At 42.7% G+C, this 26685-nt stretch overlaps 1 protein-coding gene and 1 non-coding gene across 2 annotated transcripts in view; both read right to left on the bottom strand.

Annotated features, from left to right (window-relative positions):
- Window positions 1–435: 435 nt before the first annotated feature.
- Window positions 436–26685, bottom strand: part of LOC121867147 (zinc transporter 2-like) — a 37819-nt gene continuing 11569 nt past the window's right edge. Inside the window, exons 3-11 of the mRNA XM_042366898.1 lie at window positions 25512–25683; window positions 24932–25005; window positions 21265–21387; window positions 18782–18944; window positions 13885–14038; window positions 8892–9054; window positions 8097–8337; window positions 1885–2030; window positions 436–1080 (exon numbers count right to left, since the gene is read on the bottom strand). Of these exons, the coding sequence (XP_042222832.1) occupies window positions 1885–2030; window positions 8097–8337; window positions 8892–9054; window positions 13885–14038; window positions 18782–18944; window positions 21265–21387; window positions 24932–25005; window positions 25512–25683 (1236 nt within the window). The 3' untranslated portion in view covers window positions 436–1080. The remainder of the gene's footprint in view (window positions 1081–1884; window positions 2031–8096; window positions 8338–8891; window positions 9055–13884; window positions 14039–18781; window positions 18945–21264; window positions 21388–24931; window positions 25006–25511; window positions 25684–26685) is intronic.
- Trnad-guc lies at window positions 15917–15988 on the bottom strand. The gene has a single exon. It is a non-coding gene; the product is annotated as a tRNA-Asp (tRNA).

Raw genomic sequence — 26685 nt, forward strand, 5'->3', positions numbered from 1 at the left:
ATTTAGCTAAACTTTCTTGTGGTCGGTAGCCGAGATTTGTCTTATAACTTGTAATAACTGAAAATCATTAATTATTATTTAAAACCGAGACATGAAAAAAATATATTACTACTTTTTGACGTAAATTGATACTTGTGATTTTTGTCTTTTGATAATATTTTTTTATTCAACTCGTTATCCCATTAGTGATATATGAACAGTTACTGAGTATATGAAAGTACTGTAATGTGTGAAATTTGAGTTTTAATTGGAAGAAGGTAAGAAGGATTGTGGTTTTATAATAAATTTTTACCAATCTTTTTTCTTCATTGTTATTAAGGAATAATTTGTTTCACTAAGCACTGATGCCGGATATTGCCAAGGGTCAAATAAGGAAGTTGATGGGAGACTCAACAAAACAGAAGGACCACAAGTAAACTCACCGTGTTTAGTAAATGTTTCAATGACATGGAGTGGAGAAAAAAAAGACATTGAGAATAATAAAGTTTTGATTACGTCAGCTGGTTAGATGTAAACAAAAGACATTCTAAACTAAAATAAAAAATCACTACAATATAATTTAAAATAAAACTCAACAAATAAGATCTTTAACCACTTACATACCAGATTATTTTATAGGCTATATAAAATTTATTAAAAACTAAGAAAGATACATTTATCAATTATAAAGTAAAATTTAAAAGGCGCTTCCGAGTTTTAACAATATTTGCACTGACTCATATTTAATAACTCTTTTAACTGCATAGAATCTAATAATTCTTACATATTCAACTTAGTTTTGATAAATGAAGATTATTTGCAGTCGTATCACAGCATTGATATATATATATTTATTTATCTGTATTCAAATATTGTTCTTGAAATCATATGAAAACCTTTATATATGTTTGAGTGTGTCTTAAGTGTATGTTGGTCACCTCTTGAGTGTGTTCTTGTTCACCTCTTGAGTGTTCTTGTTCACCTCTTGAGAGTGTTCTTGTTCACCTCTTGAGTGTGTTCTTGTTCACCTCTTGAGTGTGTTCTTGTTCACCTCTTGAGTGTTTATTAAGTAATTGCTTCGTCACCTCTTCACTTTGTTACCTGTGAGTTCGGAAATAATTAAAAAGTTGTAGGTGTACTCATATGGCACCAACATAAACATTTAGCACCAGTATAAACATCAGGCATATTAACTTAAATGTACTTTAGATTCCTGGTGAGGTAGATAGATAGATAGACATAACATTAAATATTTTGAAGGAATGACATATATGGTTGAAATTATGGGCCCAACTCTAAACCCTGCCCCCCATCCCCACCTTTACTACCCCCCACTTTTACTACCCCCCACAATACCTTTTTTCCCCACCTCAACTTTTTTTCCCAGGGTGTTCTCAAGTTTCCCAGTCAGTAATTGTTTGTCCGTCTCCCTCAATCACCCCTGGGAAAAGAAAACAAACAACCCCTGTACCCCTTAGCCTGATGCCGCTAATCCTCTTTCTTCTTCCTACGTCTTCCTCCTACGTCTTCCTCCTCCTACTTATTTTCCTTTTTTTTTAGTCTTCCTGCTCTTCTTCTTCTCCCTCCTTCTTATCCTTCTATTTTCCGTTCCTTTCTTTATCCTGCTAACCCACCCCGGCACCCCACCCCGGCACCCCACCCCGGCCTCCTATCTTCTCTTCCCTTACCACCACCACATCACCTCTTTCTTTTACCTTCTTCTCTCCTTCTACCACCACCACCGCCTCCTCTTCCTCTTAAATTTCTTTTCCAAACTCCCCCATCACCACCCCTCTCCTTCCTCTTCCAAACCCCCATCAACCACCCCTTCCCCTCTTCTTCCCCCTCACCTTCCTCCTCTTCTTCCCCTCACCTTCCTCCTCCTCCATACCCTCACCACCTCACCTATCCATCCAGAGGTTGGCACTTCTTGCAGGTATCCATCTCCTTGGCATAACGCTCCACCTGTATGGTCGACTTGCACACGTGGTAGTGACTTCGTATTAGCTTCTGCGCCTGCTCCAGTACCGTCTCGGCCTCGAAGCTCTGATCTGAAGGAAAGGAGAGAGAGTGAGATAGATAGATAGAGAGAGAGAGAGAGAGAGAGAGAGAGAGAGGTAGTTGGTTAGGTTAGGTTGATGATTTAGCTCCTCTGTGTAAGATAACAACCACTTGAGTACGATGATTTAACCCTTTAAAGTATGATAACCTTATCCATTGAATAACATGACGTTGTACTCTGGAGGATTTAAGTCCTCGTACTCAAGAGGTTTTTATCTTACTCAGGGACTAAATCGTACTCAAGTGGTTATCTTACTCAGGGGGCGAAATCATCGTACTCAGGGACTAAATCATCGTACTCAAGGGGCTAAGTATAAGACTGAGTTATGGTGACGAGGACTTGATATTGACATAGTGATGGTAGGAGTAAGTGTTGGTTGTTTTTGAAAGTGCTTCTCTCTCTCTCTCTCTCTCTCTCTCTCTCTCTCTCTCTCTCCAGATAGGTCAGACACGCTCATAAAATCTGAAACATCAACAAATATTAAAAAAAAAGTTATTGAATAAAAGAATAGACAGGAGAGAAAAGACTATTATTTATTGTGTTAATTTACTTCAACATTTACAAATTAAACAAAATTGCCAGAATGTGTCGTCGAAGGAGGAGGAGGCAGGGGAAATGGTGGGTGTTGGCGCGAGAGTAAATTAAAGTAGATTTACTCTGCAACAACCTGACTCGAATGCAATTAATTAAAACACACCTGTACAAACACGTGAAATTTTCTTCTCGTCAAAGAAAGGAGGAGGGAAATATCAATCTCCTATCAATAATGGTGGTAATATGTGCGGTGAGAGAGTGTTTACTGTATTTACAAACATAAAATACAGATATATACAGTAATTACACACAAACGCATAAAGATTCAATAGATAGCCCAACACACATATACATAAATACACACACACACACACCTATACACAAAAGCACACATACACATAAGCACACATACACATAGGCACACATACACATAGGCACACGTATACATAAATATACAAACCCATAAACACACATACCCTCTCCGTCATTAATAACAGACGTGTGTTTACCAATACTAACATCAGATCACATCCAGCACACGCCTCCAACACTCCCTGTACCTTGTAGCCCTTGATCTCCTGTAGCCCCGGCCTCTTGTAGCCCCGACCTCTTGTAGCCCCGATCTCTTGTAGCCCCGACCTCTTGTACCCCTAATTTGTAGCCCTGACCTCCTGTACCTCTGACCTCCTGTGGCTAACTAGAGAACCCTGAGGACTATCTGACATCCCCTGGTGTGGTGGGTAAGGCGATGCAGGAGGGAGGGAGTGTGTGGGGAGGGAGGGAGTTGAGGGAGTGTGTCTGGGAAGGAAAGGTGTGTGTGTGTTTGTGTTTAATAATAATTAGCGGTTTATTGAAAGAGCATGGCAACCGGAAGGCTGATATATACAAGTAACACAAGTGATACAAATATGATATTCAATAACGGTGGGGTGAAGGTCATACTACAGGGCATTTCAACATAGTGACAGTGCAAAAAGGTAAAGATTGGGTGGGAGTGAATACACTAGTTGATTACGAATTGTTGATAATGTTTACAATGGTTGGGACTGGGTTGTTCGTATAGCGATCAGTATAGGCTGGATACGGTTGTGGTGTCGAACAGCAATTAACGGACGAGGGATCTCGGGTGGAAGTAGGAGCCGGTGTCGAGGATGGTGCAGAAGCTTCTCACCAAATTTGCAGATGAGGTCGTGATGATGATCAGAGAGAGCCGAGAGGGTCAGTGTGTTGAGCGCTTCTTGATATGTGGAGTAGGAAGGAGAGAGAATAATCTTGCATGCCCTCTTTTGAACTTTTTCTAGGTGTTTCCGTTGTGTGGCATTTAGGGAGGAAGACCAGGCAGGGGAGGCATAGGTGAGCTTGAGAAGTAAGAATGTTGAGTAAACACTGAGGAGCTCGGGCGCAAGAAATCCGAGAGACTTGAGTCGGCAGAGTAGGTGGAGACGAAAACTGGAGGATTTGATAACTGTACCGACGTGTGTTTCCCAATTTAGTTTGTTATCTATTGTGACGCCGAGGAGCTTAATGGAGTCCACAACCTGGAGTGAGTTAGGGCCCAGTGGTGGAGTCGTCGGACATATTTCCAGCGAGCAGAGGTTTCTCTTAGGGCATCATTGATAAGTATAAGGAAGCAGAGCGTTCCATCTTGGTGCCTTGGGGGACGCCCTTCGGAGGCGTACGGCATGGAGTCGGTCACTAAGGCAGTCTGTAAGCCATGGTCGATAGCTTTGTTGATAATTAAATTGTGGTCGACTAGGTCAATGCTTTGGTAAAGCCAATGAAGGCGACAGCCACAGACGTCTGTATACGAGTATATAGTCGAAAAAGCTGACAAGACAGTGAATGGTGGAGGAAGTTTTCATACTGCCAAATATTTGAGGATCTATGGCGCCTGCAATATCAGCATAAGTCCAGTCAACCACGAAACCTTCACAGATTAAGCTGGGTGTGTGGAGGGGGAGTGTGTGTGTGTACGGAGGGAGGGAGAGGGAGATGAGGTAATGTACTATATGTGTGTAGAGAGAAGATGGAGTGTGTGGGGAGAGAGAGGTAATGTGTGTGGGGAGAGAGAGAGAGGTGGTGTAGAGTATCGTGAAGTTTAACCCAGCTCATACAAGCGTCAGTACCACCTCGGCCTCCTACACACGCTGAGATTTACCGCCGCCTAGTTTAACAACCTCTCACCACTAAATCAACTCCCACCTCTCGTTTACTCTTCGTTAGGGATTATTTTTTCTATTTTATCCCCCGACATGGCAGTGGTGGGAAAGGTGTGTGTGTATATACTTCCATTATCCTTGTTCAGCCTCTGTCTGTTAAGCAAGGAGGGATTTTATCTCAGATACATTTACGCAGACGGTGAAGAGGCTTAACAGATACAGACCTGGTGATAAAATATTACAAATTTATATTAACAAATAAGTCACCATAATCTGTGCTTTGGTAGCATCTGATCCTTGTTTGGTTCTGGTTAATTAATGCATTTTATGTATATTTTTTGTAAAGACAGACAGACCGATCGACCTTCTAAACAGGTTTGTACATATTGGCTACCGATATATATAAATGTCCCTCGTGATTGTACCAGACCAAAAGTATAATGTAGCCACACTAAGACACCAACTACTATATTCACCACTGTGTCGAGTTTACTGCAGATCAAGAGCCACTCTACCTGAGCATAAAGTCTGATAGGTTAGGTTAGGTTATTGGTAAGACTACGTTATTTTAAGTTAGTGTTAGATTAAGTTAAATTATATTATGTTTGGTTAGCGTTAGGGTGGTTAATCCTCAGGTGAAATACTGGGGAAATCATCAGGTATTCATGAGGCAGATATTACACCCAAGTTGTTGTGAATAATTCCGGGACATATTATCAGTTTATTGCATTATGGTCGTGGTGTTGACATCCAGCCACTCCATAACCCGGCCTTCACTAGGAACGCATAACTCGTAGAGACTTTCACAGCTTTTCCTGAAACTTATCAAAGACGATCTAGCCTCCAAAGACCTCGAGTCGGTTCAATAACAATTAGGGTCCGATTAACATTGACGATTCTGTGACCAATATTGTGTAGTTGGAATCTCATCAAAACATCGTCAATATATTAAAGTTGGGGCGGGTGTCGTCTTTACCTGGCGGTGTAGAGGACTCTGCCAATACTGAGCGACATGCTTGATCGGATTGTAAATGACGATGTGGGGAGGTCATCTGTCTCCTGAAGAAGAGCACCCCCCCCCCCGTATTTCACCTGAAGATTAACCACCCTAACGCTAACCAAACAATATAATTTAACTTAATCTAACGTTAACTTAAAATAACGTAGTCTTACCAATAACCTAACCTAACTCCCCCAGGTAGCATTAGGGTGTTTACTCATCATGTGATCCGAAAATTTTACACATTTTCAAAAGCAGTAAAAAAAAACTAGTGTTCATGCCGTCGTCTGCGTGGGTCACCGGGAACATGTTTTCTACACACTGACTATGACTGTTTCGCTTTTGACTCTGTGAAATAGTAAAATGTTGTTGATTTATTTTTTTTTTTTACAAAATGTTTTCCTTTGTTAGTGTATACAATACTGAATAATATTTCTCGTTTTCAAATACTGTGTGTGTGCATATATATATATATATATATATATATATATATATATATATATATATATATATATATATATATATATATATATATATATATATATATATATATATATATATATACACGTGTTTGTGTGTGTGCGTGTATTTGTGTGTGTGTGTGGAGTCCAGGAACTACTGTGGTGTTGTAGTTTTGGTAACATTGCATCATGTAGGGTTGTGGTACAACAGCAGGCGGGCAACTATTTACTCAGCGTCCCAGAGGCCGCTGACTATTGCGCTCGGCTCTGTTTGTCTGTTTCCTCGGTGTTCATAAAGTGTTAAATTGAAGCCCTAAAATTCTCACGGTGACTCACATTCCGGATCCATGAAACAAATAATTAAATAGGGAGATAAGTAAATAAAGGGACATGAACAGGTATGAAAATATATAGATGGATAATAGAGAGAGAGAGAGATCCGATTAATCAAGCTTACATACATGTTATTTTCTTCTGGGTTCACCTCCACTAATAAACACCTGCACCGACATAATACTTGTCAAACATCTTAACATCTTCCTTCACCACAAGTAATAAGAGGAGTATAAATAACACCTGACGTACTGTACATAAGGTGGTGACGTCCGCAGCACTAGCTTACCTCGGGTCATGAGGGACGGCAAGGGGTGATGGAGGGGTGATGGTGATGAAGGGGCGGTGGTGGTTGTGGGGTGATGATTGGATGGTGGTGGTCATGATGGGTTGATGGTGGTGATGAGATGTGGTTGTGGTGATGGGGTGTGGTGATGGGGTGTGGTGGTGGTGCTTGGTCATTCTGTTGATCTGGTCCACATCATAAACGCCTGGGATGTTGTGTTGGTGGTCAAAATCACTGTCTGTTTCACACAGTTTGTGATGTCTAACACACACACACACACACACAGCTACGATATCCCTAACGTCTCAAGTAGATATCCCTCAGGTTTTAATAGTCTTCTAAATGTTTAACCTTTAAAAGAAACAATAATAAAAATATTCAAGAATTTAATCACACCGGTAGCCAAAACTTTATTTTGTTCAAGTTTATATTTACTGAGTCCAACTTATTTCATCTGGTGATTAAATACCCTGACGCTGTCTATGTTAGGTTAGGTTAGGTTAGGTTAGGTTAACATTGAGGTAGTTTTATCATTTGGTGAAATAGACACACTAGCATAAAACAAAAGAAGCCTAACTTCACTTAATACAAATTATTCCATCACTCAAAAATGACGTGGGTTTGTTTTCCATCTCGAGGGTATAGAACATACAGTAGGGGCGACACGCTACAGCGATATATATATTACAGTATTCGATTGTTGTCTTGTGTGGCTCTGACCCTTGGGACGTTGCGTACTGTATGAAGAAGAGGCTGAGTTCAATACGTTTGCCGCGGATGGACCGTAAACATTGTGGGGAGGGTGTGGCGTGGGGAGGGTGTGGCGTGGGGAGGGTGTGGCGTGGGGAGTTAGCGATGTGGGGAATTAGTGAGACGGGAAGTAAACAAGAAAATCTCTACAATAAGGAAAACCCTGCACCACTGGGAGACAAAATTGACAAAAAAGGAGAGAGATAGAGAGAGATAGAGAAAGAGAGAGTCTGTAGGCATGAGGTGAGACATACCACTTTGGCCACGAGGGTAAATTAGAAAATGAAAATATGAGCGTCGCACCACACCCACCCACACAAGACGCAGGTGTGAAGTATTTATTCAAGTGCAAATGAAGTAATTATTACCAGCAGAAACAGACGGTAGATGTTAATTAAGACATCTAGATTGAGAAACACATACTAGGTGCAGCAAGCGTCGTTCAAGAGGACCCACCCATCTCTCCCCCCACCCACCCCCCGTCTTCTCTCTCTCTACACACACACACACACACACACACACGCACACTCACCAATCCCGAGATGGGCAGAAAGGGCGTTCTTGTCCAGTGTGAGTGACCAGATGTGGAGATTGTGGATCGTTCTCACCCCGGGCAGTCCCTCCAGGTCACTCATGAGGGCCAGGTAGTCCACGTTCCTCGGGGTGCCCTCCATCAGGACGTGTGCCAGGTCCCGCAGGATGGGTAGAGTCGTCACCACCACGATGAACCCGAACACAAAGGTCAGGATTGGATCGGCTATTTGGTACTGGGGCTGTGGAGAGAAATAGGTTGTAGTATTTGATTAGGGAAGCTGGGAGGGTTGTTGTTGATGGTGGTGGTTGTTGTGAGGTAGGCTGCGAGCGAGGGTTCTGTGGCGGTGTTATTGTTGAGTTCGTCGTTGTTGTTGTTGTTGTGGTGATGGTGGTAGTAGTAGTAGCAGCAGCATTGATTTTGTTGTGGTAGTGGTGTGAAGGAGGATGGGAGGGTTGTGTGACGGTGTTGTGTGTGTGAGAGAGAGAGAGAGAGAGAGAGAGAGAGAGAGAGAGACTGCCTAAATTTTAAACAATCGAAACTATGGTCGTGAAGTGTAATCCAGGAGGGTAAATGGGAAGGGAATGCTGGTGGATGGAGTGAGGTGATGTCTGAGAATTCGTCATGAATAAATTCCTGTCGTGGAAATTGTTGCTGTGGAAAAGCTACAGTTCATTGTGGATTATATTAACTTCTCTCAAGATAGTTTCCTTGAAGGCGACTTTATGACATGACGAGGTGTATATGCCTCTCTCTCTCTCTCTCTCTCTCTCTCTCTCTCTCTCTCTTACTCACCCAAAACTTGACAACGATGGCAGCGATGAGGACAGCGAAGGTCTGCAGTGTGTCGCCCACCACGTGAATGAGCGCTGCCCGGACGGTGATGTTGCTGCGGGCTCTCTTGTGGACCCCGTGGAAGTAACCGTGACACCCACAACCGTGTAGGATGGCGGCGATACTGGGGGTGGTGGAGGAGGGTGGTAGAGTTAGTGTTGGTGGTGGTGATGTTTGTTGGAGGTGGTGGATGTTGGTGAGTGTTGTTGTTGGTGGTGGTGGATGATGATGATGATGATGATTGTTGTTGTTGTTGTTAGTGGTGAATGTGGTGGTAGACAGACACACAAAAAGAAAAAGCTCATAAATGCATCGGTATTTGGAAGTGCCACGCTGTGTTAGTCCCGGCAGACAACACCATGGTGACGGCAGTGAGGAGTGAGGGAAGGACGATGTTGGCGAGATATGAGAAGGCGAACAGAGGAGGTGAACTTCACACACACACATATAAAAGTTTCATTAGTCTTCTTCTTTTTTTCATTCATTATCCTTGGTCGAGTATTTCAGCGTAGCGACGGAGAGAGGGTAGAAGGCAGACGTCAAGTAAAAAATCCTCGAAAATGTGGGAATATTTGGTTATTATGATGGAGAGGAGGGAGGGGGAGTAAAGGAGAATAGATAAAAAAGAGGATAAAAGGGTGGTGGTAATGAAAAAGGAGAGTAAAAGACAATAATAAAATGAGGGGAGGAAATAAGCTGATGAGTATGAGTGGCGAAGAGGCGTGAGGGATGGTGGGTGTCCCTCCCTCAGGAGTTTTTGACGGAAAATCGACATTGGAATTTGTTGCCATCAGTGTTTGTTTATAAAGGAACAAGAACACCTACATGAGTGAGTAGCCTTCACCCTCCCGTGTAAACATGTAAAAATAGTCATTGTTAAAAAAAGAAAGAAATGGAAACACCTGAAGATCAGCTCCCTCTAGATTATTATTTCACCTTTGACACACTAACGCTAACCTAAGCCCCAGGTATAGTGTTAGGGGTGTTTAATCACAACGTAAAATAAGCTGGGAGGTAATTTTCACGTGATACGAAACAAATTATCATGAACAGGACCACAGGGTCATTCGCTTGCCTGGTAGACACGAACTAATCAACTACCCTGACATCGTTTAGATTAGGTCGATGATGATGATGTTATAGTCACTGGTTCACGCGGAAGAGAAGCCAAAAATCTCACGTATTTGGCGATAAATAGCGGTCGTTTTCCAGAGATTTTATTAAACCTCCGCTGACGAATTTGTTTGTATCGGGCGAATGTCGGTCAGGGAGTCGTGAGAAGATGGGGTGGGTAGGGGGGGGGGGAGCTGCAGTGTGGACCGAGTGACTGTTTGGGTGTGTTGATGTTTTTAGAGATGAGGATACCTGTTGGAGGTGGAGTCAGTATAGTGGCTAGTTGGAGTGTTTGGAAACAGGAAGTACTGTATGTTGGGTTGTTGTGTTTGTGGATGGTTGTACTGGGAGGTGTAGGAGGGGTACTGTTGAGAGTTTGGGTGTAGAGGTGTGTTGTTTTGTGCTGTAGTGCGTTATGCTGTGGTGTGGGGTATGGTGTCATGTGTTGTGTTGTATTAGGATGTGTTATGTTATGGTGTGTTGTGTTGTGCTGTAGTGTGTTGTGGTGTGCTGTCGTGAGCTATGGTGTTGTGTTATATTGTGCTATAATGTGTTATTGTGTACTGTGGTATGCTATGCTGTGGTGTGATGTGATGTGCTGTGGTGTGATGTGATGTCCTCTGGAGTGGAAGGGATGGGGGATTCAACAGGAGACTACAGGGGTGAGTGAAGTGTTTTTTACCACAACAATAAACTGTGTCTCTCACCTCAATATAAACTAAGGAAGATTCATTGGTAAAAATGACTTAGGGAAAACATGGGATATAGGAGGTGAGATAAACGTGTGTCTTATTTCTCACCTGTTTCTCACTAGTTGTGCAGATAAAGTAGTTCTTCCATATAATGATAAATTTTGCGGGAAAACACGTAATGTGCCTTTAATATCAATCAGCAATTTTAACTGTTCTATGCAACTTTTTTTATGATACATTTCTTATTGTTTATGATAGAAATAAATTCATAAACGCAACATGCATCTAAGAAGTGATATAGGGAAATCTCTCTATTTAGGCAACACTTGCATCAGTACTGAGTGGTATAAAATAAGGGACGAAAACCCAAAATAATGCGGATCACACACTCACGAACGCTCCCTCATTGTAAACACAGCTGGCGCGTGTCGTTCCTCTTCCATTGGGGGACAATAAGCGACGACGACCCCCTTGGGAGCCCGTCACCAGGCCTCACCACGCCCTCCCCGCTCCTGCCTCTGCTTGATGGTATTTATTTCTACTTAAGAACCTTAACAGTCGCCCTCACCAGGTCGTCCATCGCTCTTGTGGCTTAATGATTGTGTCAGCAGCGCTAACAATCATCACCATCATCATGTGCACTGACAACTGCCAAGCTGTCAGATCTGGTGCATTCTTGTATTTGTCGAGGTTTACCAAATACCATGTGTCATACGCCAGACATCGGAAGTGTCATGTCATCTCAGACCTGGTGTGTCTCGGGTATAAATGTTCCCCCGGCGACAATGGCGGCGACAATGTGTTGAGAACGGTAGCCACAGACACCTTTAAAACAAATAATGAACTGGTGGTTGGGTGTGGCTGGTATACACGTCGTCTTTTTTATATGCACCCTGTTTCCTACGTCATCGAATCAGCGCCCCGATGACGGTCGCTTAGAAGCTGCCAGTTGCCGACAGACGAAGGCTTGAGTTTATTCCTTTATGGTTTCTCAAATATCAAAATTTAGGAGTAGATTACTTTGTGTACATATATTTCTGGACCAAATGTCTGAGAAATATGTCTTCATCTCTTCTCTCTCGCATCTTTGTTGATTCTTAGTGAGATGATCTTCAAGCGCCCCCGGCCAGGGTTGTAGCCCGGTAACCCGCCACTGCTCTGGGCTAAACTTAACTCTTCACCGCGAGCGCCAGGCCAACCTTGTCCTTCTGGAAGACTGGTACAATAAAGTGAGTTTATAATTAACCACGAAGACAGCTGGGTAACACAGGTAACATCGCCATTAAAGTGTTAAACCATAGTTCTCAAAGGGTTAAATCGTCGTCTTCAGAACGTTAAACCATCCTTCTCAAGGGTTTAATCTCCTCAAAGGGAGTGAGTGAGTAAATGGATGTATGAGTTTGAGTCAGTAAGAGTGAGTGAGTGAGTCAGTCAGTAAGAGTGAGTGATTCAGTAAGTGTGAGTGAGTGAACGAGTCCGTGAGGGTGAGCGAGTGAGTCAGCCAATGAGAAAGTGAGTGAATAAATGACAACTAAAAAAATATATATATCCATAAGAGAAACTCTGCAGAAACACCGAAAAAAAAAGTTTACCGCCGCCAAAAAAGTCTTAGAAGTTTACCGGAAAATGAGAAGTTTACCGAAGTTTTACCGTTTGGTGTGTTGCTATACTTACTGTGATGGAAATACTAATTTCCCACCTAACATCTTGAAGGGCTTCTCATAAACTCGTGAAAAATACAACTTTCTAAAAAAATATTATAATGTCAGGTTCAAAAGTTTTATTCCCGAAGATTTTGGGCCGCGTTGAGTATCTCAATGACCTCGTACCCTGACTCACTCACTCACTGACCCACCGAGAGAAGTTTTCCTCCATTCCACGCAGACAGGACTTCCTTCAGACGGTGCTGCCGGGCGTAAGGTTTTTGCCCAACAAAGCACGAGTCAGAAAAGGACATACAGTAGATTGGAATCCACCCATTCTTGTCTTTAAAGCAACAACTATATATCCAGGTTGGGTAACACATTTAAAGCTTCATAATAACTGTAGTAAATCTCATAACAGTACTGATTTTTAATCACAGTTTTATAATAGCTCTAAGTAAAGTAAAAAAACAAATGTTCAGTGACCAGTACGATACGTTGGGATATGTTGGTCGTTAGCCAGTGACCCAGACGCGGCTCCACCTGACTCAGTGCTCGTAAAGCTATGATGAAGTGTGTGTGTGTGTCAGAGAAGTCAACACCCACCAGTCAACCTTTGTGGTAAACATTAACTTTACGGGATGATATAATTTCCCTCACTTGGAGATCACCAATATATATAATATATAGTGAAAGAAACACACTGAGTTTTCCCATCAGACAATATCAAATTATATTAATTCTTCTTATTCTTTGAAGATTAAATCACTATCTTATTTCAATTTAAGATTAAGATAAACTCCCCTTACGTTATCAAACCAAACCTAACCTAACCCTACCCTACAGGTGATGTTAGGAGATTTATTCAAGTGAAATACTCAAAGGTCCCTAATCTTCACTGGATCAATTCTTAAAAAAAAAATGTTTACACTGGCATCCACATAAACGAAGCATCTCACAACTCCCTACAATCACCTCTCGGGTCACAACACACAACCCAGTGACCCACATTCAAGTTAATTAAGCATACTTTGTCCTCTATTGATAAGATGAATTAAAGTGATAAGAGAAGGTGAGGGATTTTGACCTACATTTACAAAGTTGCCACTTGTTTGTGGGTAGTGAGAGGCGAGATGCATGCAGGAGGTGAATAATGATGTAGTTGTATAGAATAGGAATACCATGATAAGAATAAAGGGAATAAGAATGAATAATTACTTGAGTTAGTTGAGCACAAAATAGGAAAACTAACAAGAAGATGGAAGGAAGTAAAGGGAGAATAATAAACTTAACAATTGACTTCATTAACTTCATGTGTAATAATATTAAGTCATAGTATCTTCATGAGTCTTACCTGTCAGTATCCTAAAGCTGGGGGAAAACACACTAATCCACACCTTGTTAATGCCGATGAAAACATTCCATGCAAGTATTTAACACAATGTACTCAGGAGCCCTAACACACACACACACACACACACACACACACACACACACACATCTTACAGAATATTTATCAGGATGCCGATAGAGGCCATAATAAGCATGATGTCAGGGTCAAGGACGTAAGGCTGGTGGAGGAGGCGTTGGACAGCAGCCGCCACCAGGAGACCCGTCACCACCCACACGATCAACACGCTCACTACTGACCCCAGCACCTCTGGAGACACACAGTAGGGAGAGGAACTCGTTAGAGGATAAACTATAGACTACATTAGGATGTATTGGGTAGATTGCATCACTTTCAGGTATATAATATAAGAGATCCCAACACAAGGCAGAAACTCGTCAAGGAAATGAGCCAGATGACTTTTGATACATGATAAGTAAGCACATCCGGCTCCACACAGGGAAGAAATACCCCAGAACTACAAAAAAGATGTGACTGTAGGTGTGAACAATTCTATGTACTGTAGCTATGTTAATACAAGAGTGAGTGATCGTAGGTACAACGAGGAAAATAAAAGAGTTCATACACGTAAAATAATAGCTTGTTTCAGGTGTTATAACTCAACTCAAATTACTACTTATTTCAGCTGAGGGTTAAACACACTAAAGCTACCTGAGGGTGAGCTGAAATTAGTTTAGGTTTGGTTAAGTTAGGCTCGGATAGATTTGGTTCTCTTAAATTAGTTTAGGTTATATTACGGTATGTTAAGTTACGTCATATTACGTTAAATTAGGTTAGGATATGTTAAGTTAGGTTAAATTAATATTAGGTTAGGTTAGATTAAATTAGGTTAAATTAGATTAGGTCAGGTAAGATTAAATTCTGTCAGAGTTGATTAGGTTAGACGAGCGTAAGGGTGACTAATCTTCAGGTGATCCACACAGAAGCACAACTTAAAAAATGCTCACACCATAATATTTCCTCTGCCACCTATATTTCCCATCTTCCTATTACCCAGTTTCCTGGTGTAAATGAAGTTAAGCCTAGATCCTCTTTGCTGGTAATTACAGTAGTCAGGTAAAGAAACACACCTGTAGGAAAAAACCTCTTGAAGGTGTAATTGGTTTATGAGGTGTTTTTAGGGGTTAGGGTAATTCTTCCTGTCTGTATATCCGAAAGAGGTTTTTATGCCTCTGTGTGTGTGTGTGTGTGTGTGTGTGTGTGTGTAAAAATAATAATAATAATAATAATAATAATTAACGGCTTATTGAGAAAGTTTTGCAGCCCAAAGGCTGAAAATATACATTAGACAAAAATGACTTATTACATACAAAGACATGGGGTGGGTGGGTCGCTTAACAAAAACTTTCATTACTGAAAGGAGAAGGAACATGAATTGAGCATACAAATTATTATAGTTGGCAGCTGATGGTCCGGGCTGGTCTCTTGCCATACTGTGTGAGGTCACATGGCCTCGTGGTGCAGTGTTCTCGTCCGTAGGTGTTGCTATGAAGGATCTCACGGGGTCATGGAGACACCGAGTGGAGTGGTTCAGTAACTCGTCCGTAGGTGTTGCTATGAAGGACCTCACGTGGTCATGGGGACACCGGGTGGTGTCACAGTACCTCACCCTGCTGGGTGGTGTTGTTTTATCTCGGAGTCAGGTGTGAAGCCGACCCACTGCTGTTCCCAGGGTGGACTGATTAGCACCTCCTGGTCAGAAGATGGTGGTCAGTTCCCAGGGGTGCTTATCTCACTGGTGGGTCACTGGTACTTTCTGGTGCTGAATTCACTGGCTTAAACACTGTTCATCACTGTTCAACACTGATCCCACTTCTTTCCGAAACGAAATTATCGCTTTTGATTATGTTGATATCCCGGTGGTGAGGATGGGTCGGGGAGAGGGACTTAGGGAATGGGCCGAACATGGCCAAGGGGGGGCCGCCTGGTAGGGAGGGTGGTCAAGGATGTAGTGTGTGTGTGTGTGTGTGTGTGTGTGTGTAGAGGTGTTTGTATGTGGAGGGGTCTTTATGCGTGTGTTAGGGGTTTTTTGTAAGTGCGTGTGTGTAATAATAATAATAATATTATTGATTAATTAATTAACGGTTTATTTAGAAAGACAGTAACCATGGGGTGAAAACAAAAGCTCTCCCCGGCGGGGAATCGAACCCCGGTCTCCCGCGTGACAGGCGGGGATACTCACCACTATACTACCGAGGAATATATATAATTTGGGTGAGGAAAAGTACATATTTGTGTGTGTGTGTTTGTTTGTGTGTGTGTTTGTTTGCGTGTGTGTGTGTTCCTGGGTTTGTTTAATAAGTGGGCCTTTATATATCTCTATATTAATTTATCCAACGTCAATACAAGAATACCAACACGAAAATACAACAACACAACACTACGAGACCAGTAAACCACCACCAACAATAACTAAAAAAAGTATTGAAGATAAATGTCCCTAGACGAGTACAGAGATTCCCGAAACAAAAACACATGATTCGCTAATCCACCTCCAGCGGGATACATTCAACTCCGTGACCCGAATACTGATTGGCAGACCTGTGTCCATCAAGGAAGTGGAGGGGAGGGTAGTGGAGCGGCGGGTAGTGTGGGGGAAGGTAGTGATCATAGTGGAGTGGAGGGTAGTGGAGTGGAGTGGAGGGTAGTGGTCTGCAAATGAGGGTCCTACTACCCTTCTCTCCTTGTATTTCCCCTTCTCTTCCCTCCTTTCCCTTCTCTCTTCTTCTTCTTGTATCTTCCTCTTTCCCTCTTCTTTATCCTTACGAGTACTCCCCCCTGTCCTTCTTCATCATCTTTTTTCCTCTACTTCCTTTTCCTACTTCCTCCTCCTCCTTCTCACTCTGTTGTCTAGACACTCATAATGAAGAGTGTGGTGGTAAAGGCTCCTTCCTCCACACGCACACACACACACACACACACACACACACACACACACACACACACAGATGGATCTCGAATACCCAGCCATTGTCTTTGAAAGGTAGGGCGGGATGGGAGCACGAATGAGGTGGTAAGGGGTGGAAGGGGGTGGGTGGGTAATACTGGTTTCACACAGAGCTGACACGGCACGACTGTCCGGCCACGGCACGGTACGACTGTCCGGCCACGGCACGGCACGATTGTCTGGCCACGACATGACAAAGCGTCGTGTCTAGTGGTTGCGTTCACATTGGTGCTACACGACACCACAGATCATGGCAGTTAGTATAGCAATGCAAGAAGATTTTTATTTATTCTACTGTATCTCACTAACCCCGGAGCAAATGTACTTATATATCCCACCTTGCTACTGTATACAAACAGTATATTACACCCGTGATATTCAGATCATTTAAATTTTCCTCCCAACGTTAATCCACAACTCCTCTATTGCTGTGTTTCTCCATAATGAAGTCTTCAATTATTACCTTCCTCTCATGCACGAGTCAGATCAACCTGACTTCGCCTGACTCCTGGTGAAGTGATGGACTCGGCATATATAACAAGAACAAGTTCTGAGGCATTATCTCTGCATCACACTCAGCCGTCGTCACCTTGTGGAGTACGGAGTGTGACTGGCCTCGGCAGAACCAGACATGACCTTGGGTGTTTTTGTCGCTCGTGACGTATGTGGTGTGAAACTAGCCGAAGGGGGTGGGAGTGTGAGGGTAGTGGTGGTGCTAGTATGAGGATGGTGGTGATGGTTGCTATTATGAGGGTGGTTGTGGAGAGGGCTACTAGTATGAGGGTGGTGGAGGTGGTGAGGGCTACTAGTATAAGGGTGGTGGAGGTGGTGAGGGCTGCTAGTCTGAGGGTGGTGGAGGTGGTGAGGGCTGCTAGTATGAGGGTGGTGGTGGTGGTGAGGACTGCTAGTATAAGGGTGGTGGAGGTGGTGAGGGCTGCTAGTATGAGGTGGTGGTGGTGGTGGTGAGGGCTGCTAGTATGAAGGAGGTGGTGGTGAGGGCTGCTAGTATGAGGCTGGTGGTGGTGGTGAGGACTGCTAGTATGAGGGTGATGGTGGTGAGGGCTGCTAGTCTGAGGGTGGTGGTGGTGGTGGTGGTGGTGAGGGCTGCTAGTCTGAGGGTGGTGGTGGCTAGAGTGACGGTGAACTGGGTTATAGAATGGAAAGAAAAGGGAATAAGAAAAGTGTGGCAATAAGGCGAATAAAGAAATAAGGAAATAATAGACAAACAAAATCCAGAAGAAAGGGGAATAGAAGAGGAACAATAGCCTAATGAATGTGAGGATGGATAGAGTCTTCTGGGATGGATAGCAGGGGGTCTTAGATGATGAAGGGAGAGGTAAAGGAATAGGGAAAGAATACACATAGGTTGAAGGAGAAGAGGGTGTAAAGGGGGAGAGGGGGAAGTTATGGATTGTTGAAAAAGGAGAAGGTGTGGGCAGGTGACGGGGTAGTGGAGTGGAGGGGGGTGTGGGTTGGATATGGAAGTAAAGAGTTGGGGGGAGACGGAGAGGGAGAGGGGAGGTAAGGGGAAAGGATGTGGAGGTGAAATACGGTTATTTGTCTCGGGGCATCATTGTTGTCAGTCTCGTGCTTACTCTCTGTACTCTTAAAGGAAATACCTTAACCCCGACCCTCCTTTATCCCGACCCTCCTTTACTATAAACAAAAAAAGGACTTTAACCCGATTCTCCCTACACCTTACTCTATAGACAAGGACAATACCCTCACTCTCATTTAGTCTAAAGAAAAAAAAACATGACCTCCCGACCCTCCCTACTCTAAGAGAAAGGGACATTTCTCCGCTGACCCTAATTTACACGGAGAGTGAGCCACATAATCAGGAAAAGAGCAGGAGGAGATTGAAGGGGTAGTAGTATCGGGTGAGTCTCTCTACCAATGAACAACTAGAAGCGTGTAGAAAGAAGGTGGAGAAGGAGGCGACTGGTTGAGGCCAAAGAGTAGAAAGTTACATGTTGGAATCCACGATTTACCTGTGCGTCTTAAGTCACCTGTTCATTAGTTTAGATAGCTGGAATTGGACTCACCTGCGCGGTAGTAGCCAAAGCTCATGGATCTGGAGGGAGGGCGGCGCATGAGGCAGATGGCCAAGAGGGACACAAGGAACCCGCAGAAGTCGCTGAGGAGGTGACCAGCGTCGGATAACACCGCCAAACTGGAGGAATAGTAACCCCCGACGTACTCCAGTACCTGCACAGGGAGGAGAGGGAGGTGCAGTGAGGTGGAAGATGAGCGAGAAACAGATGGAGATAGAGAGACAGACAGATGAAGAGAGAGACACAGATGAAGAGAGAGAACATGAGAACGAATTCACTTGTTTGATGAAAGAATCCGTAAATCAAGACCTACGGTATCTCTCCAACCACAGCAACTACCAGTACTGCTACCACTACTACTACCACCACCACTACTATCACTACTACTACTACTACTACGACCACCGTCACCACTACCATTACTATCACTACCATTACCGCCACTATCACCACCACCACAATTATTATTACATCTACCATCACTACAACTGCTACCACCACCCCTATCACCACCACCCCTACCACCACCACCCCTACCACCACCACCACCACCCCTAAGTCACAAAAACACACCACCTCTCATCGTTTAAATTATATAAACGCTCGTAAACTCCCCGCCACCAAAAGCCCCTCGACCCAAACAAATACGATTTCATAAATTTTACACTAAACGTCCCAATTAGCGAAGACCCTCGTTGGAATTGTCTCATTTAACGTCGAGATAAATTCGTTAATTACTGAAGGATTATCGGATTGTAGATTTCTTTAATTGAGGGAGGATGGAGAAGGTGGGAGGGCCATTGTTGTGACGTAAGATGTTTTGACTGAGAGAGAGATAGGGTATAAAAATCGAGAGAGAGATAAGAAAAAAAGAAAATTATAGTTGTAAAGAAAGAGAGAGATAGAGAGAGATTAAGAAAGGGAGAGGGATGAGTAGAAGGTAGGATATAAAGGAAAGGGAGAGAGAAAGAGAACGTGTTAGAAAGAGTGGAAGAGAGAGAGGATAGATAAACATGGAAACTCAAACAGGGGAGCTGAAACAATGTGTATGCCTGTTAGTCTAGAAATGCCTATGCGTGTGTGTGTGTGAATGTATATGTATGTACAGTGGATAAAGGTACAATATGTGTATGATTAGCTTTCATCATCATGCCCCCCAAGGAGAAGACGGGTCATCAACAATACGTCTAGGTAACAATACTGTTGAAAAGGAAGACAAAGTATGAGGCATCTTCATTCTTCGCCTCCTGGTATTCCGGTGGCCTCTTGTTATTCAATGGTCGGCTCTTCTTACTGTCTGGGTCGGGGATTCTCATAAAGTTCGTACGTTTGTTTAATTTATCTCTTAGGACAGTCGGTAGTTCACTTTTAGAGATTATTGGACCCTGTGTTAAAGAGTCTAAGGATTTTGCTGGGTTGTTTATCGTTCTAACAGTAGTTACGAAAGTCAGTAATCCGTCAGATTTTCCCTCTTAAAGTAAATTGATATTACCCCACTTACCGAGGTGATAAAATCTATTCACTAAATATTTGACTATATATATATTATGGAAAAATAAAATGTGAGTCATTATTTATTAAAGATTTAAGTACACATTATTACAAACGTTATTGTGTCCGTCACTCTCAGGCTTGGTATGGATGGAGGCTTTACTCAGGTGGCCATACAGACGTGATATGCCGACAACCACACTGGCCATTCCCTCCCTACCTGTAGCTGCCCTGTTGACTTAACATGACCTCCCCCACCTTGGCAGCCTTTCATCTGAGGACAATCACAGTCACTGGAACAACAAACGGTGACGGCGACCTCAATTGTGTCAGGTTAAATGAGTTGAGTGTAAGATTGGCACTTGTGGTTCCATATTAAAGTGACTTTAAACAACAACCAGTGGAACTTTGACCTCTTAGACCAAAATCCCCATGGCTGTTATCAGTGTCATTTTAACATATAAATCACATGTCATTCCCACACTCAACTCAACCAGACACAGACCTGGGTACTCGGATTATTTACTTCAGACTATCTCAGAAATATTGCCACGAGTGCTGTTGAATGTACTGTACGAGGCTTCACTTCTGTAGGTGGGTCTCAGCTCCGGGTCGTGGACTTTTGTTCTCCACAATATTGCGCCAAGACTCCACAGTAGATGAAATTGATATATTTAGTCAGAATAATACAGATAGAGAGTGAACAACAACAACAATATTGATATGGTTGAGCCCTTCGAGTGTTGCAGCTCTTGAAGTTACGTAAAGAAAATGTATTGAATAATATAAAATGTCATCTGGATTACAACTAATATAATGTAAGGTTAGGTTAAGTTGGGTTAGATCAGCGTCAGGGTGGTTAATATGTAGGTCAAATAAGCGGAAGGGGTGTTAATCTTCAGGCGAGGCGTTAAATATCATAAGACAGAAATATATCACAACACACGCCATGAAGACAAGACTGGGGGTCTTCCTGTACTTACCATGAAGACAAGAGAGAGGACAGTGGCAACGGTCAGCTTGAGGGTGGCCTTCTGGTCCTCGGGGGGCTCAGTGATGACGTCGTGGCAGTGGGTAGAGGAGGAGCTGGACGCCCTACTGAACACCTGAGATAGAGGAGGTGGGATGAGGGAGGTTGTGTGTGCATGTGTAAGAGGGTTTTGTGTGTGTGTGTGTGTGTGTGTGTGTGTGTAAGAAGGTTATATGAGATCAATAGTATATCCAGGGTACAAGGGTTGTGTGGGTGGGGATTAACTTCGTCGCGAGTTTGTGTAAGAGAACCTTCAATTATTATTGTTATTATTATTATTGTTGTTGTTATTATTAGTGGTAGTAGTAGTAGTGATTTTTCCCAATGAAATGGCCTCCAACCTCCCATTATAGCCATACCTTTTCCACTTTTGTTACTTGACTTTTCTAAAACAAAAGAATCTGCCTTAGCTGAGTTAGTTATACCGCAGATCTACAGTATGTGGCTTTCGGTGACTGTTGCCCCTTAGTCTATGTCTGCAACTGTTGTTGGTTTAGGAGCCAAAGAGAAGGATAGGCGACAACTCATCCAGGCCACAACGTAACTTCGGTGCTGCTGCTTCTGTTCTCATAATACCTCAGCCATTCTGGAATAGAAGCACTTTGCGCTTGGTCCCATCCCGCCAGATGTTGTGAACACCAGAGGAGTGAAGCTGTCCTGGTCGACGTTCTGGATTCTCTTTGCTACGCTGTTCTTTACGCACTCGTCCCTCCTGTGTGCAGCGTCGAGAAACAGGTCACGGTGACATGTGGCCAAGGGATCGAATATCCTGATATCAAAGAAGGTTCGCTGTCCCCTCGTCCATAATCCTCGAGTAGTGACGTCCACACGGGTTTCGTTAGTTGTGTTGGTAGTCCGGTGAAGGAAACAGTCTTTATCCAGTGGGAGGAGGGTTGGTTCCACAGTGACGTCGTGGCATATATCCTTCAATATATTTGCTGTGAGGTCCCTTACTTCGTCGTGCCTCTTGCAAACACACACACACACACACACACATTGGGCAGGTATGCCTTCCACTGGCCAACTGTGCCTCAGAGTAATGGCGTCAGTGAATTCTTGTTTATTAAGGCTGAAGCCCTTTGCTTTTACTGGTAAAGTTATTGGCCAGCTTGAGGCGCCCACCTTCTGTGCAGTGGCAGATTTAGGTATACATATCCCCACCAATGAGAAAATTTGCAATCCAAAATCAAAAGAAGCATTGCATAAATTTTGTTTTATAGATAATGAAAAAAAAATTATTGGTGTCTTGAATCCACAGTTTTCTCTATTTATTATCTAATTATAGTGGCAGGAAAAATATTTGAAATTTCGAGTTTTAACCTTTTAAATCAAAGTAAATACATTTCTGACAATAAAAAAAAAATACTTTTCTCTGCTTAAAGGGAGCTTCACTTGTCACCCTCTCAACCCCTACTGGGGATTCTTCCCTCTGGACCCTCGCAGGGAACTCCGCCACAGACACCCCCCCAACCCATTTAAAAAACCTAGATCCGCCACTGCTCCTGTGCTTCCTTACCTCCCTCTTCACGATCTCTGGCAGTTGTTGCATCAGTTGTTGATTTTTTTCGCTTTGGGTGTGTTGCCGTTCTGTCATAATGGAACGTCGAATTTTGCATAGTTCGTTGGTGTCGATATCACTTGCGGCATTTTGAACTACTATACTCTCATTGAGAACAATATTGACCTGCCTGAGCCAACTGTGAACCGAGCCCCTCTTTAGTTTTGCAATTGTTGCGATGCAAGATGAGATAAGCCTTCAGCGACAGTGGTAAGAGTCACAACCAATATTCACCAACATCCTGTGAAATTCATGTTCCCAGTAACCCAGTATGGCCCCACCAAAGTCACGGTAGACCAAGGAGGAACACATGCCCTGCCCTCCCCTGCCCTGCCCTGCCGGACTAGTAGTAGTTGTAGTGATATCCTGTGTATAGCTTTTTATAATAATAATAACAACAATAATAACAATAACCCAATAGCCTACATAGGTGTACTACTCTACTCAGAGGCACAATAAAACACACACTAATATAAGACTTGTATAAGGAAAGTAAACCTATATTAATACCAGGAAATTATGCCAGGTATAGCTTACTAATTCCTTTGTGTTTCCTACAGGAGATCCGTAGTAATAGCAAAAAAATGGGGGCCATGCCTGAGGGAAGACTGAAAGAAAATTAATTATCTTTTGTATGTTTTTCATTCTAATTCCGAAAAGAACGGCTCAGGGTTTTTGATAATATATTACATTTGAGCTCTCTCTCTCTCTCTCTCTCTCTCTCTCTCTCTCTCTCTCTCTCTCTCTCTCTCTCTCCTGTAAGGTGGATAGAAGGTAAAGTGCAACCCTAGGCAATACAGATACAGGTGACTGTACCCTAATCCTTTTTTGGTAAACAAGGAGGGAGAGTCGCCAACAGTGTACTCGACCGCCTTCATTTCCCCAGCTGTTAAAAATAAGTTTGTTTGTTTTTTTCAGCTGGAAGGACTAGAGGGTGCCAGGAGCGTGAATAAGTTACCCATAGGACATGAGATGAGTGTTGTATTCACTCGTCCATCCACGTCGACTCCGTAAGGTAACTCATCACATATCCCTCAGAGTTTAAATTTTTGAAATCGTGTCAAACATTTTCATTAACTCTTGTATCTTCATCTTTTGGGGATATTTATTTCCTAGAAAGTCATAGAGCAGAGTATTTTAATTTCCCCGTCGATTTAGGACTCCTTCATCCTACAGGTTATTCTGAATTAAAGAAAGAACAAGATTGATTGTATATACATTTTGGAACTCCACCTCCCATCAGCACAGTTTGAAGGAAGTTGTATTGTCAACTAAAATATTTCTGCACCCCTGGGATTGACTGTGACCATGTTCATTTGGTAAGGTTGATACTTCTGATTGCGTGATGCATTGTGTAACCAATATGATGTATTCCGTATATCACGTATAGTTAATGCAGAGAAACCTGCAACTCTAGAAGGCAGTGCTATCAACATGCGCCGTAATTCATGAGTGTTGTTCAGAGTTCTTGGTCCGGTGTGTCATATTGTATCACATCGTAAGGGTACAGATTTTTTTTTGTTGACTGTACATGTACTATGTTCCTAGGGGGTAAGGCAGAAATTTTTATAAAAGTACAATACTCTGAAGGCGAGGTAGCAACTTGCGGATATGTACAGTTGCGGAAATGTGTTCCTACACCACCTGTGGTAACCCGTGTCTCCAAACGGCCAACCTATGACTTATAGCGAACCTATCCACCAATCACGTCCGTCGTTACACGACCAATACCCATTCCTTCTTAAATAGTGATACTACTTTTACAACGTTGCCATTTGGAGACACGGGTTACCACAGGTGGTGTAGGAACACGTTTCCGCAACTGTACAGGGACAAACACATATATAAGTACCCGCTCAGCAACTTCGTTAGATAACTACTTGGTCGCGTAACTAAAGCTGATCTCAGACGCAAACACAAGGGAGCATTCATATAGGGATAAAAAGTAAATTCGTGTAAGACTGAACAAAATCATAGCATCTGAAATTTAACTATTACGAACATAACAAGTACCATTGATTTATTGACTTGTATGTAAAATTTTCATTCAGGAATGTCTTACCTCCTCACTACTGCCACTTCCTGAACTGCTGAAGCTCTCTGAACGACTGCGAGGTTTCCACAGGTCGTAGGTTCCTTGAAAGTCAGAAAATACTTTGAAGTTCGGCGTCTCTCATCGAGGGTTTTAGCAGACATTGTAACCGAGACGATCCATCAGACGAGTGAGAAATTGATAAATATCAAGTAAAATAGTAATACAAATTTATATTGGTTTATCACACACATTTGTAGACAGTGTAGGTATACTGTTTAAACAATGATAAATAGTTAGTCCATGTAACTAAGGATAGCCTAAGAAGGACGTTGTTTATGTATGACCTGATTATCTGTTGGTCTGAGTCGTGTAGTTTGGTGCACTATGGTGGGCCACGGTGCAATAATCTTATAATAATTGGCACAACAGTTTATTGAAATAAAACAAATATTATACTTCATTACATTAGAAGATGTGTAATGTAATACAAGATGTACTGTAGTGTAGAGTGCTGTATACAGTACTCTTCCTGGCTTGGTGACGACGATGTATTTGGCTTTGGGACGCACGAAAACACAAAAAGTAACTGGAATGTAAATGTACTCACCCTGCTTGGTGGCGCCATTGAAGCTAGCTAGGGAGCTGCGCTTACTGGCTGAGCGGCTGGTGTATTGGGAGACATGGGAGTCGCCGCTGCCCTTCTGGCTACTCTGATACCCTCCACTATGCTCTAGCTCTGAAGGGCTTCTGTCAGCCTCCACCAGCCCCTGCTTCTCATCCTAGGAAGAAACACACTCTCTTACTACTGTTACCTGGTGATGCGACTGAATCGTGCCCAAAAACGTACAATTTATCTTGTAAATATCAAAGCGAGAAAACTTATTATTTATTGTTGTTTTTTTTTTCTCTTCACCATATCACTGCCTCCTGCCAGGTTCCTCAGATAGGTAGGTACTGTACGTTTATATGTAATCTTATGAACTCGTTTCCTCAGGATCGGGTGGATGGAACATGTGCTCTATACCAACACTCTGCACCTCCCGGTTAAGATGCGCGTCATTCGGAATTTTCGAAAAAATTAGAAAAGGCTAAATAATATATAAAAGAAAAGGCTCTCTTCAGCACCTTCGAGTCTCATGTGACTTGGGACACGTCGTGGCTACTGGTTGTGTACATCACGTTCTCCTCCGAGGTAAGATCAAGATATTTAATTTATTTTTATGATGAACCCAACAGTAAACATAAGTGTCACGAACTACACACCTAAACACAATCATTATCTCGTTATTTTATTTCGTTTTCAATTTAGATTTTAAAATAGAGACTGAAATACACTAAATAATGACTTAGTTAGGACGAACAGCAGTTTACTCGTATATATATATACACATATTTGGATGCGTTTAGGAGAGAAAAATCCCCTAACATGGAGTGTTTTGAACCTGACAATGGCCGAGATCACAAAACCAAAATCTAAATACGTGAGAATTCTGAAATAGACCAGATAAGAATATGGAATCTTTTCAAAGATATCGTCACTCTGACAATAGCTGGATTTGTTGTACTGTACAAGATTTTATAAACTTAATAACAGATGAAGGGAGAGAAGTCCTGAAAGCCAAATATAGCCGCGTTCCGAGTACCAGCGTTCCCTACACTGAGTGAACGCTGACCAGGGTGAAGACTGGGGATAAAGTTCTCGTCTGTATCAACATAACCTGAGGGGATGAATTAGTGGTCGTGTTCCTTAACTTTTTCGTCATGTGTCGCCCTTGTTGTTG

This window comes from Homarus americanus, unplaced genomic scaffold (genome assembly GCF_018991925.1).
Source record: "Homarus americanus isolate GMGI-L3 unplaced genomic scaffold, GMGI_Hamer_2.0 scaffold6317, whole genome shotgun sequence".
NCBI lineage: Eukaryota > Metazoa > Arthropoda > Malacostraca > Decapoda > Nephropidae > Homarus > Homarus americanus.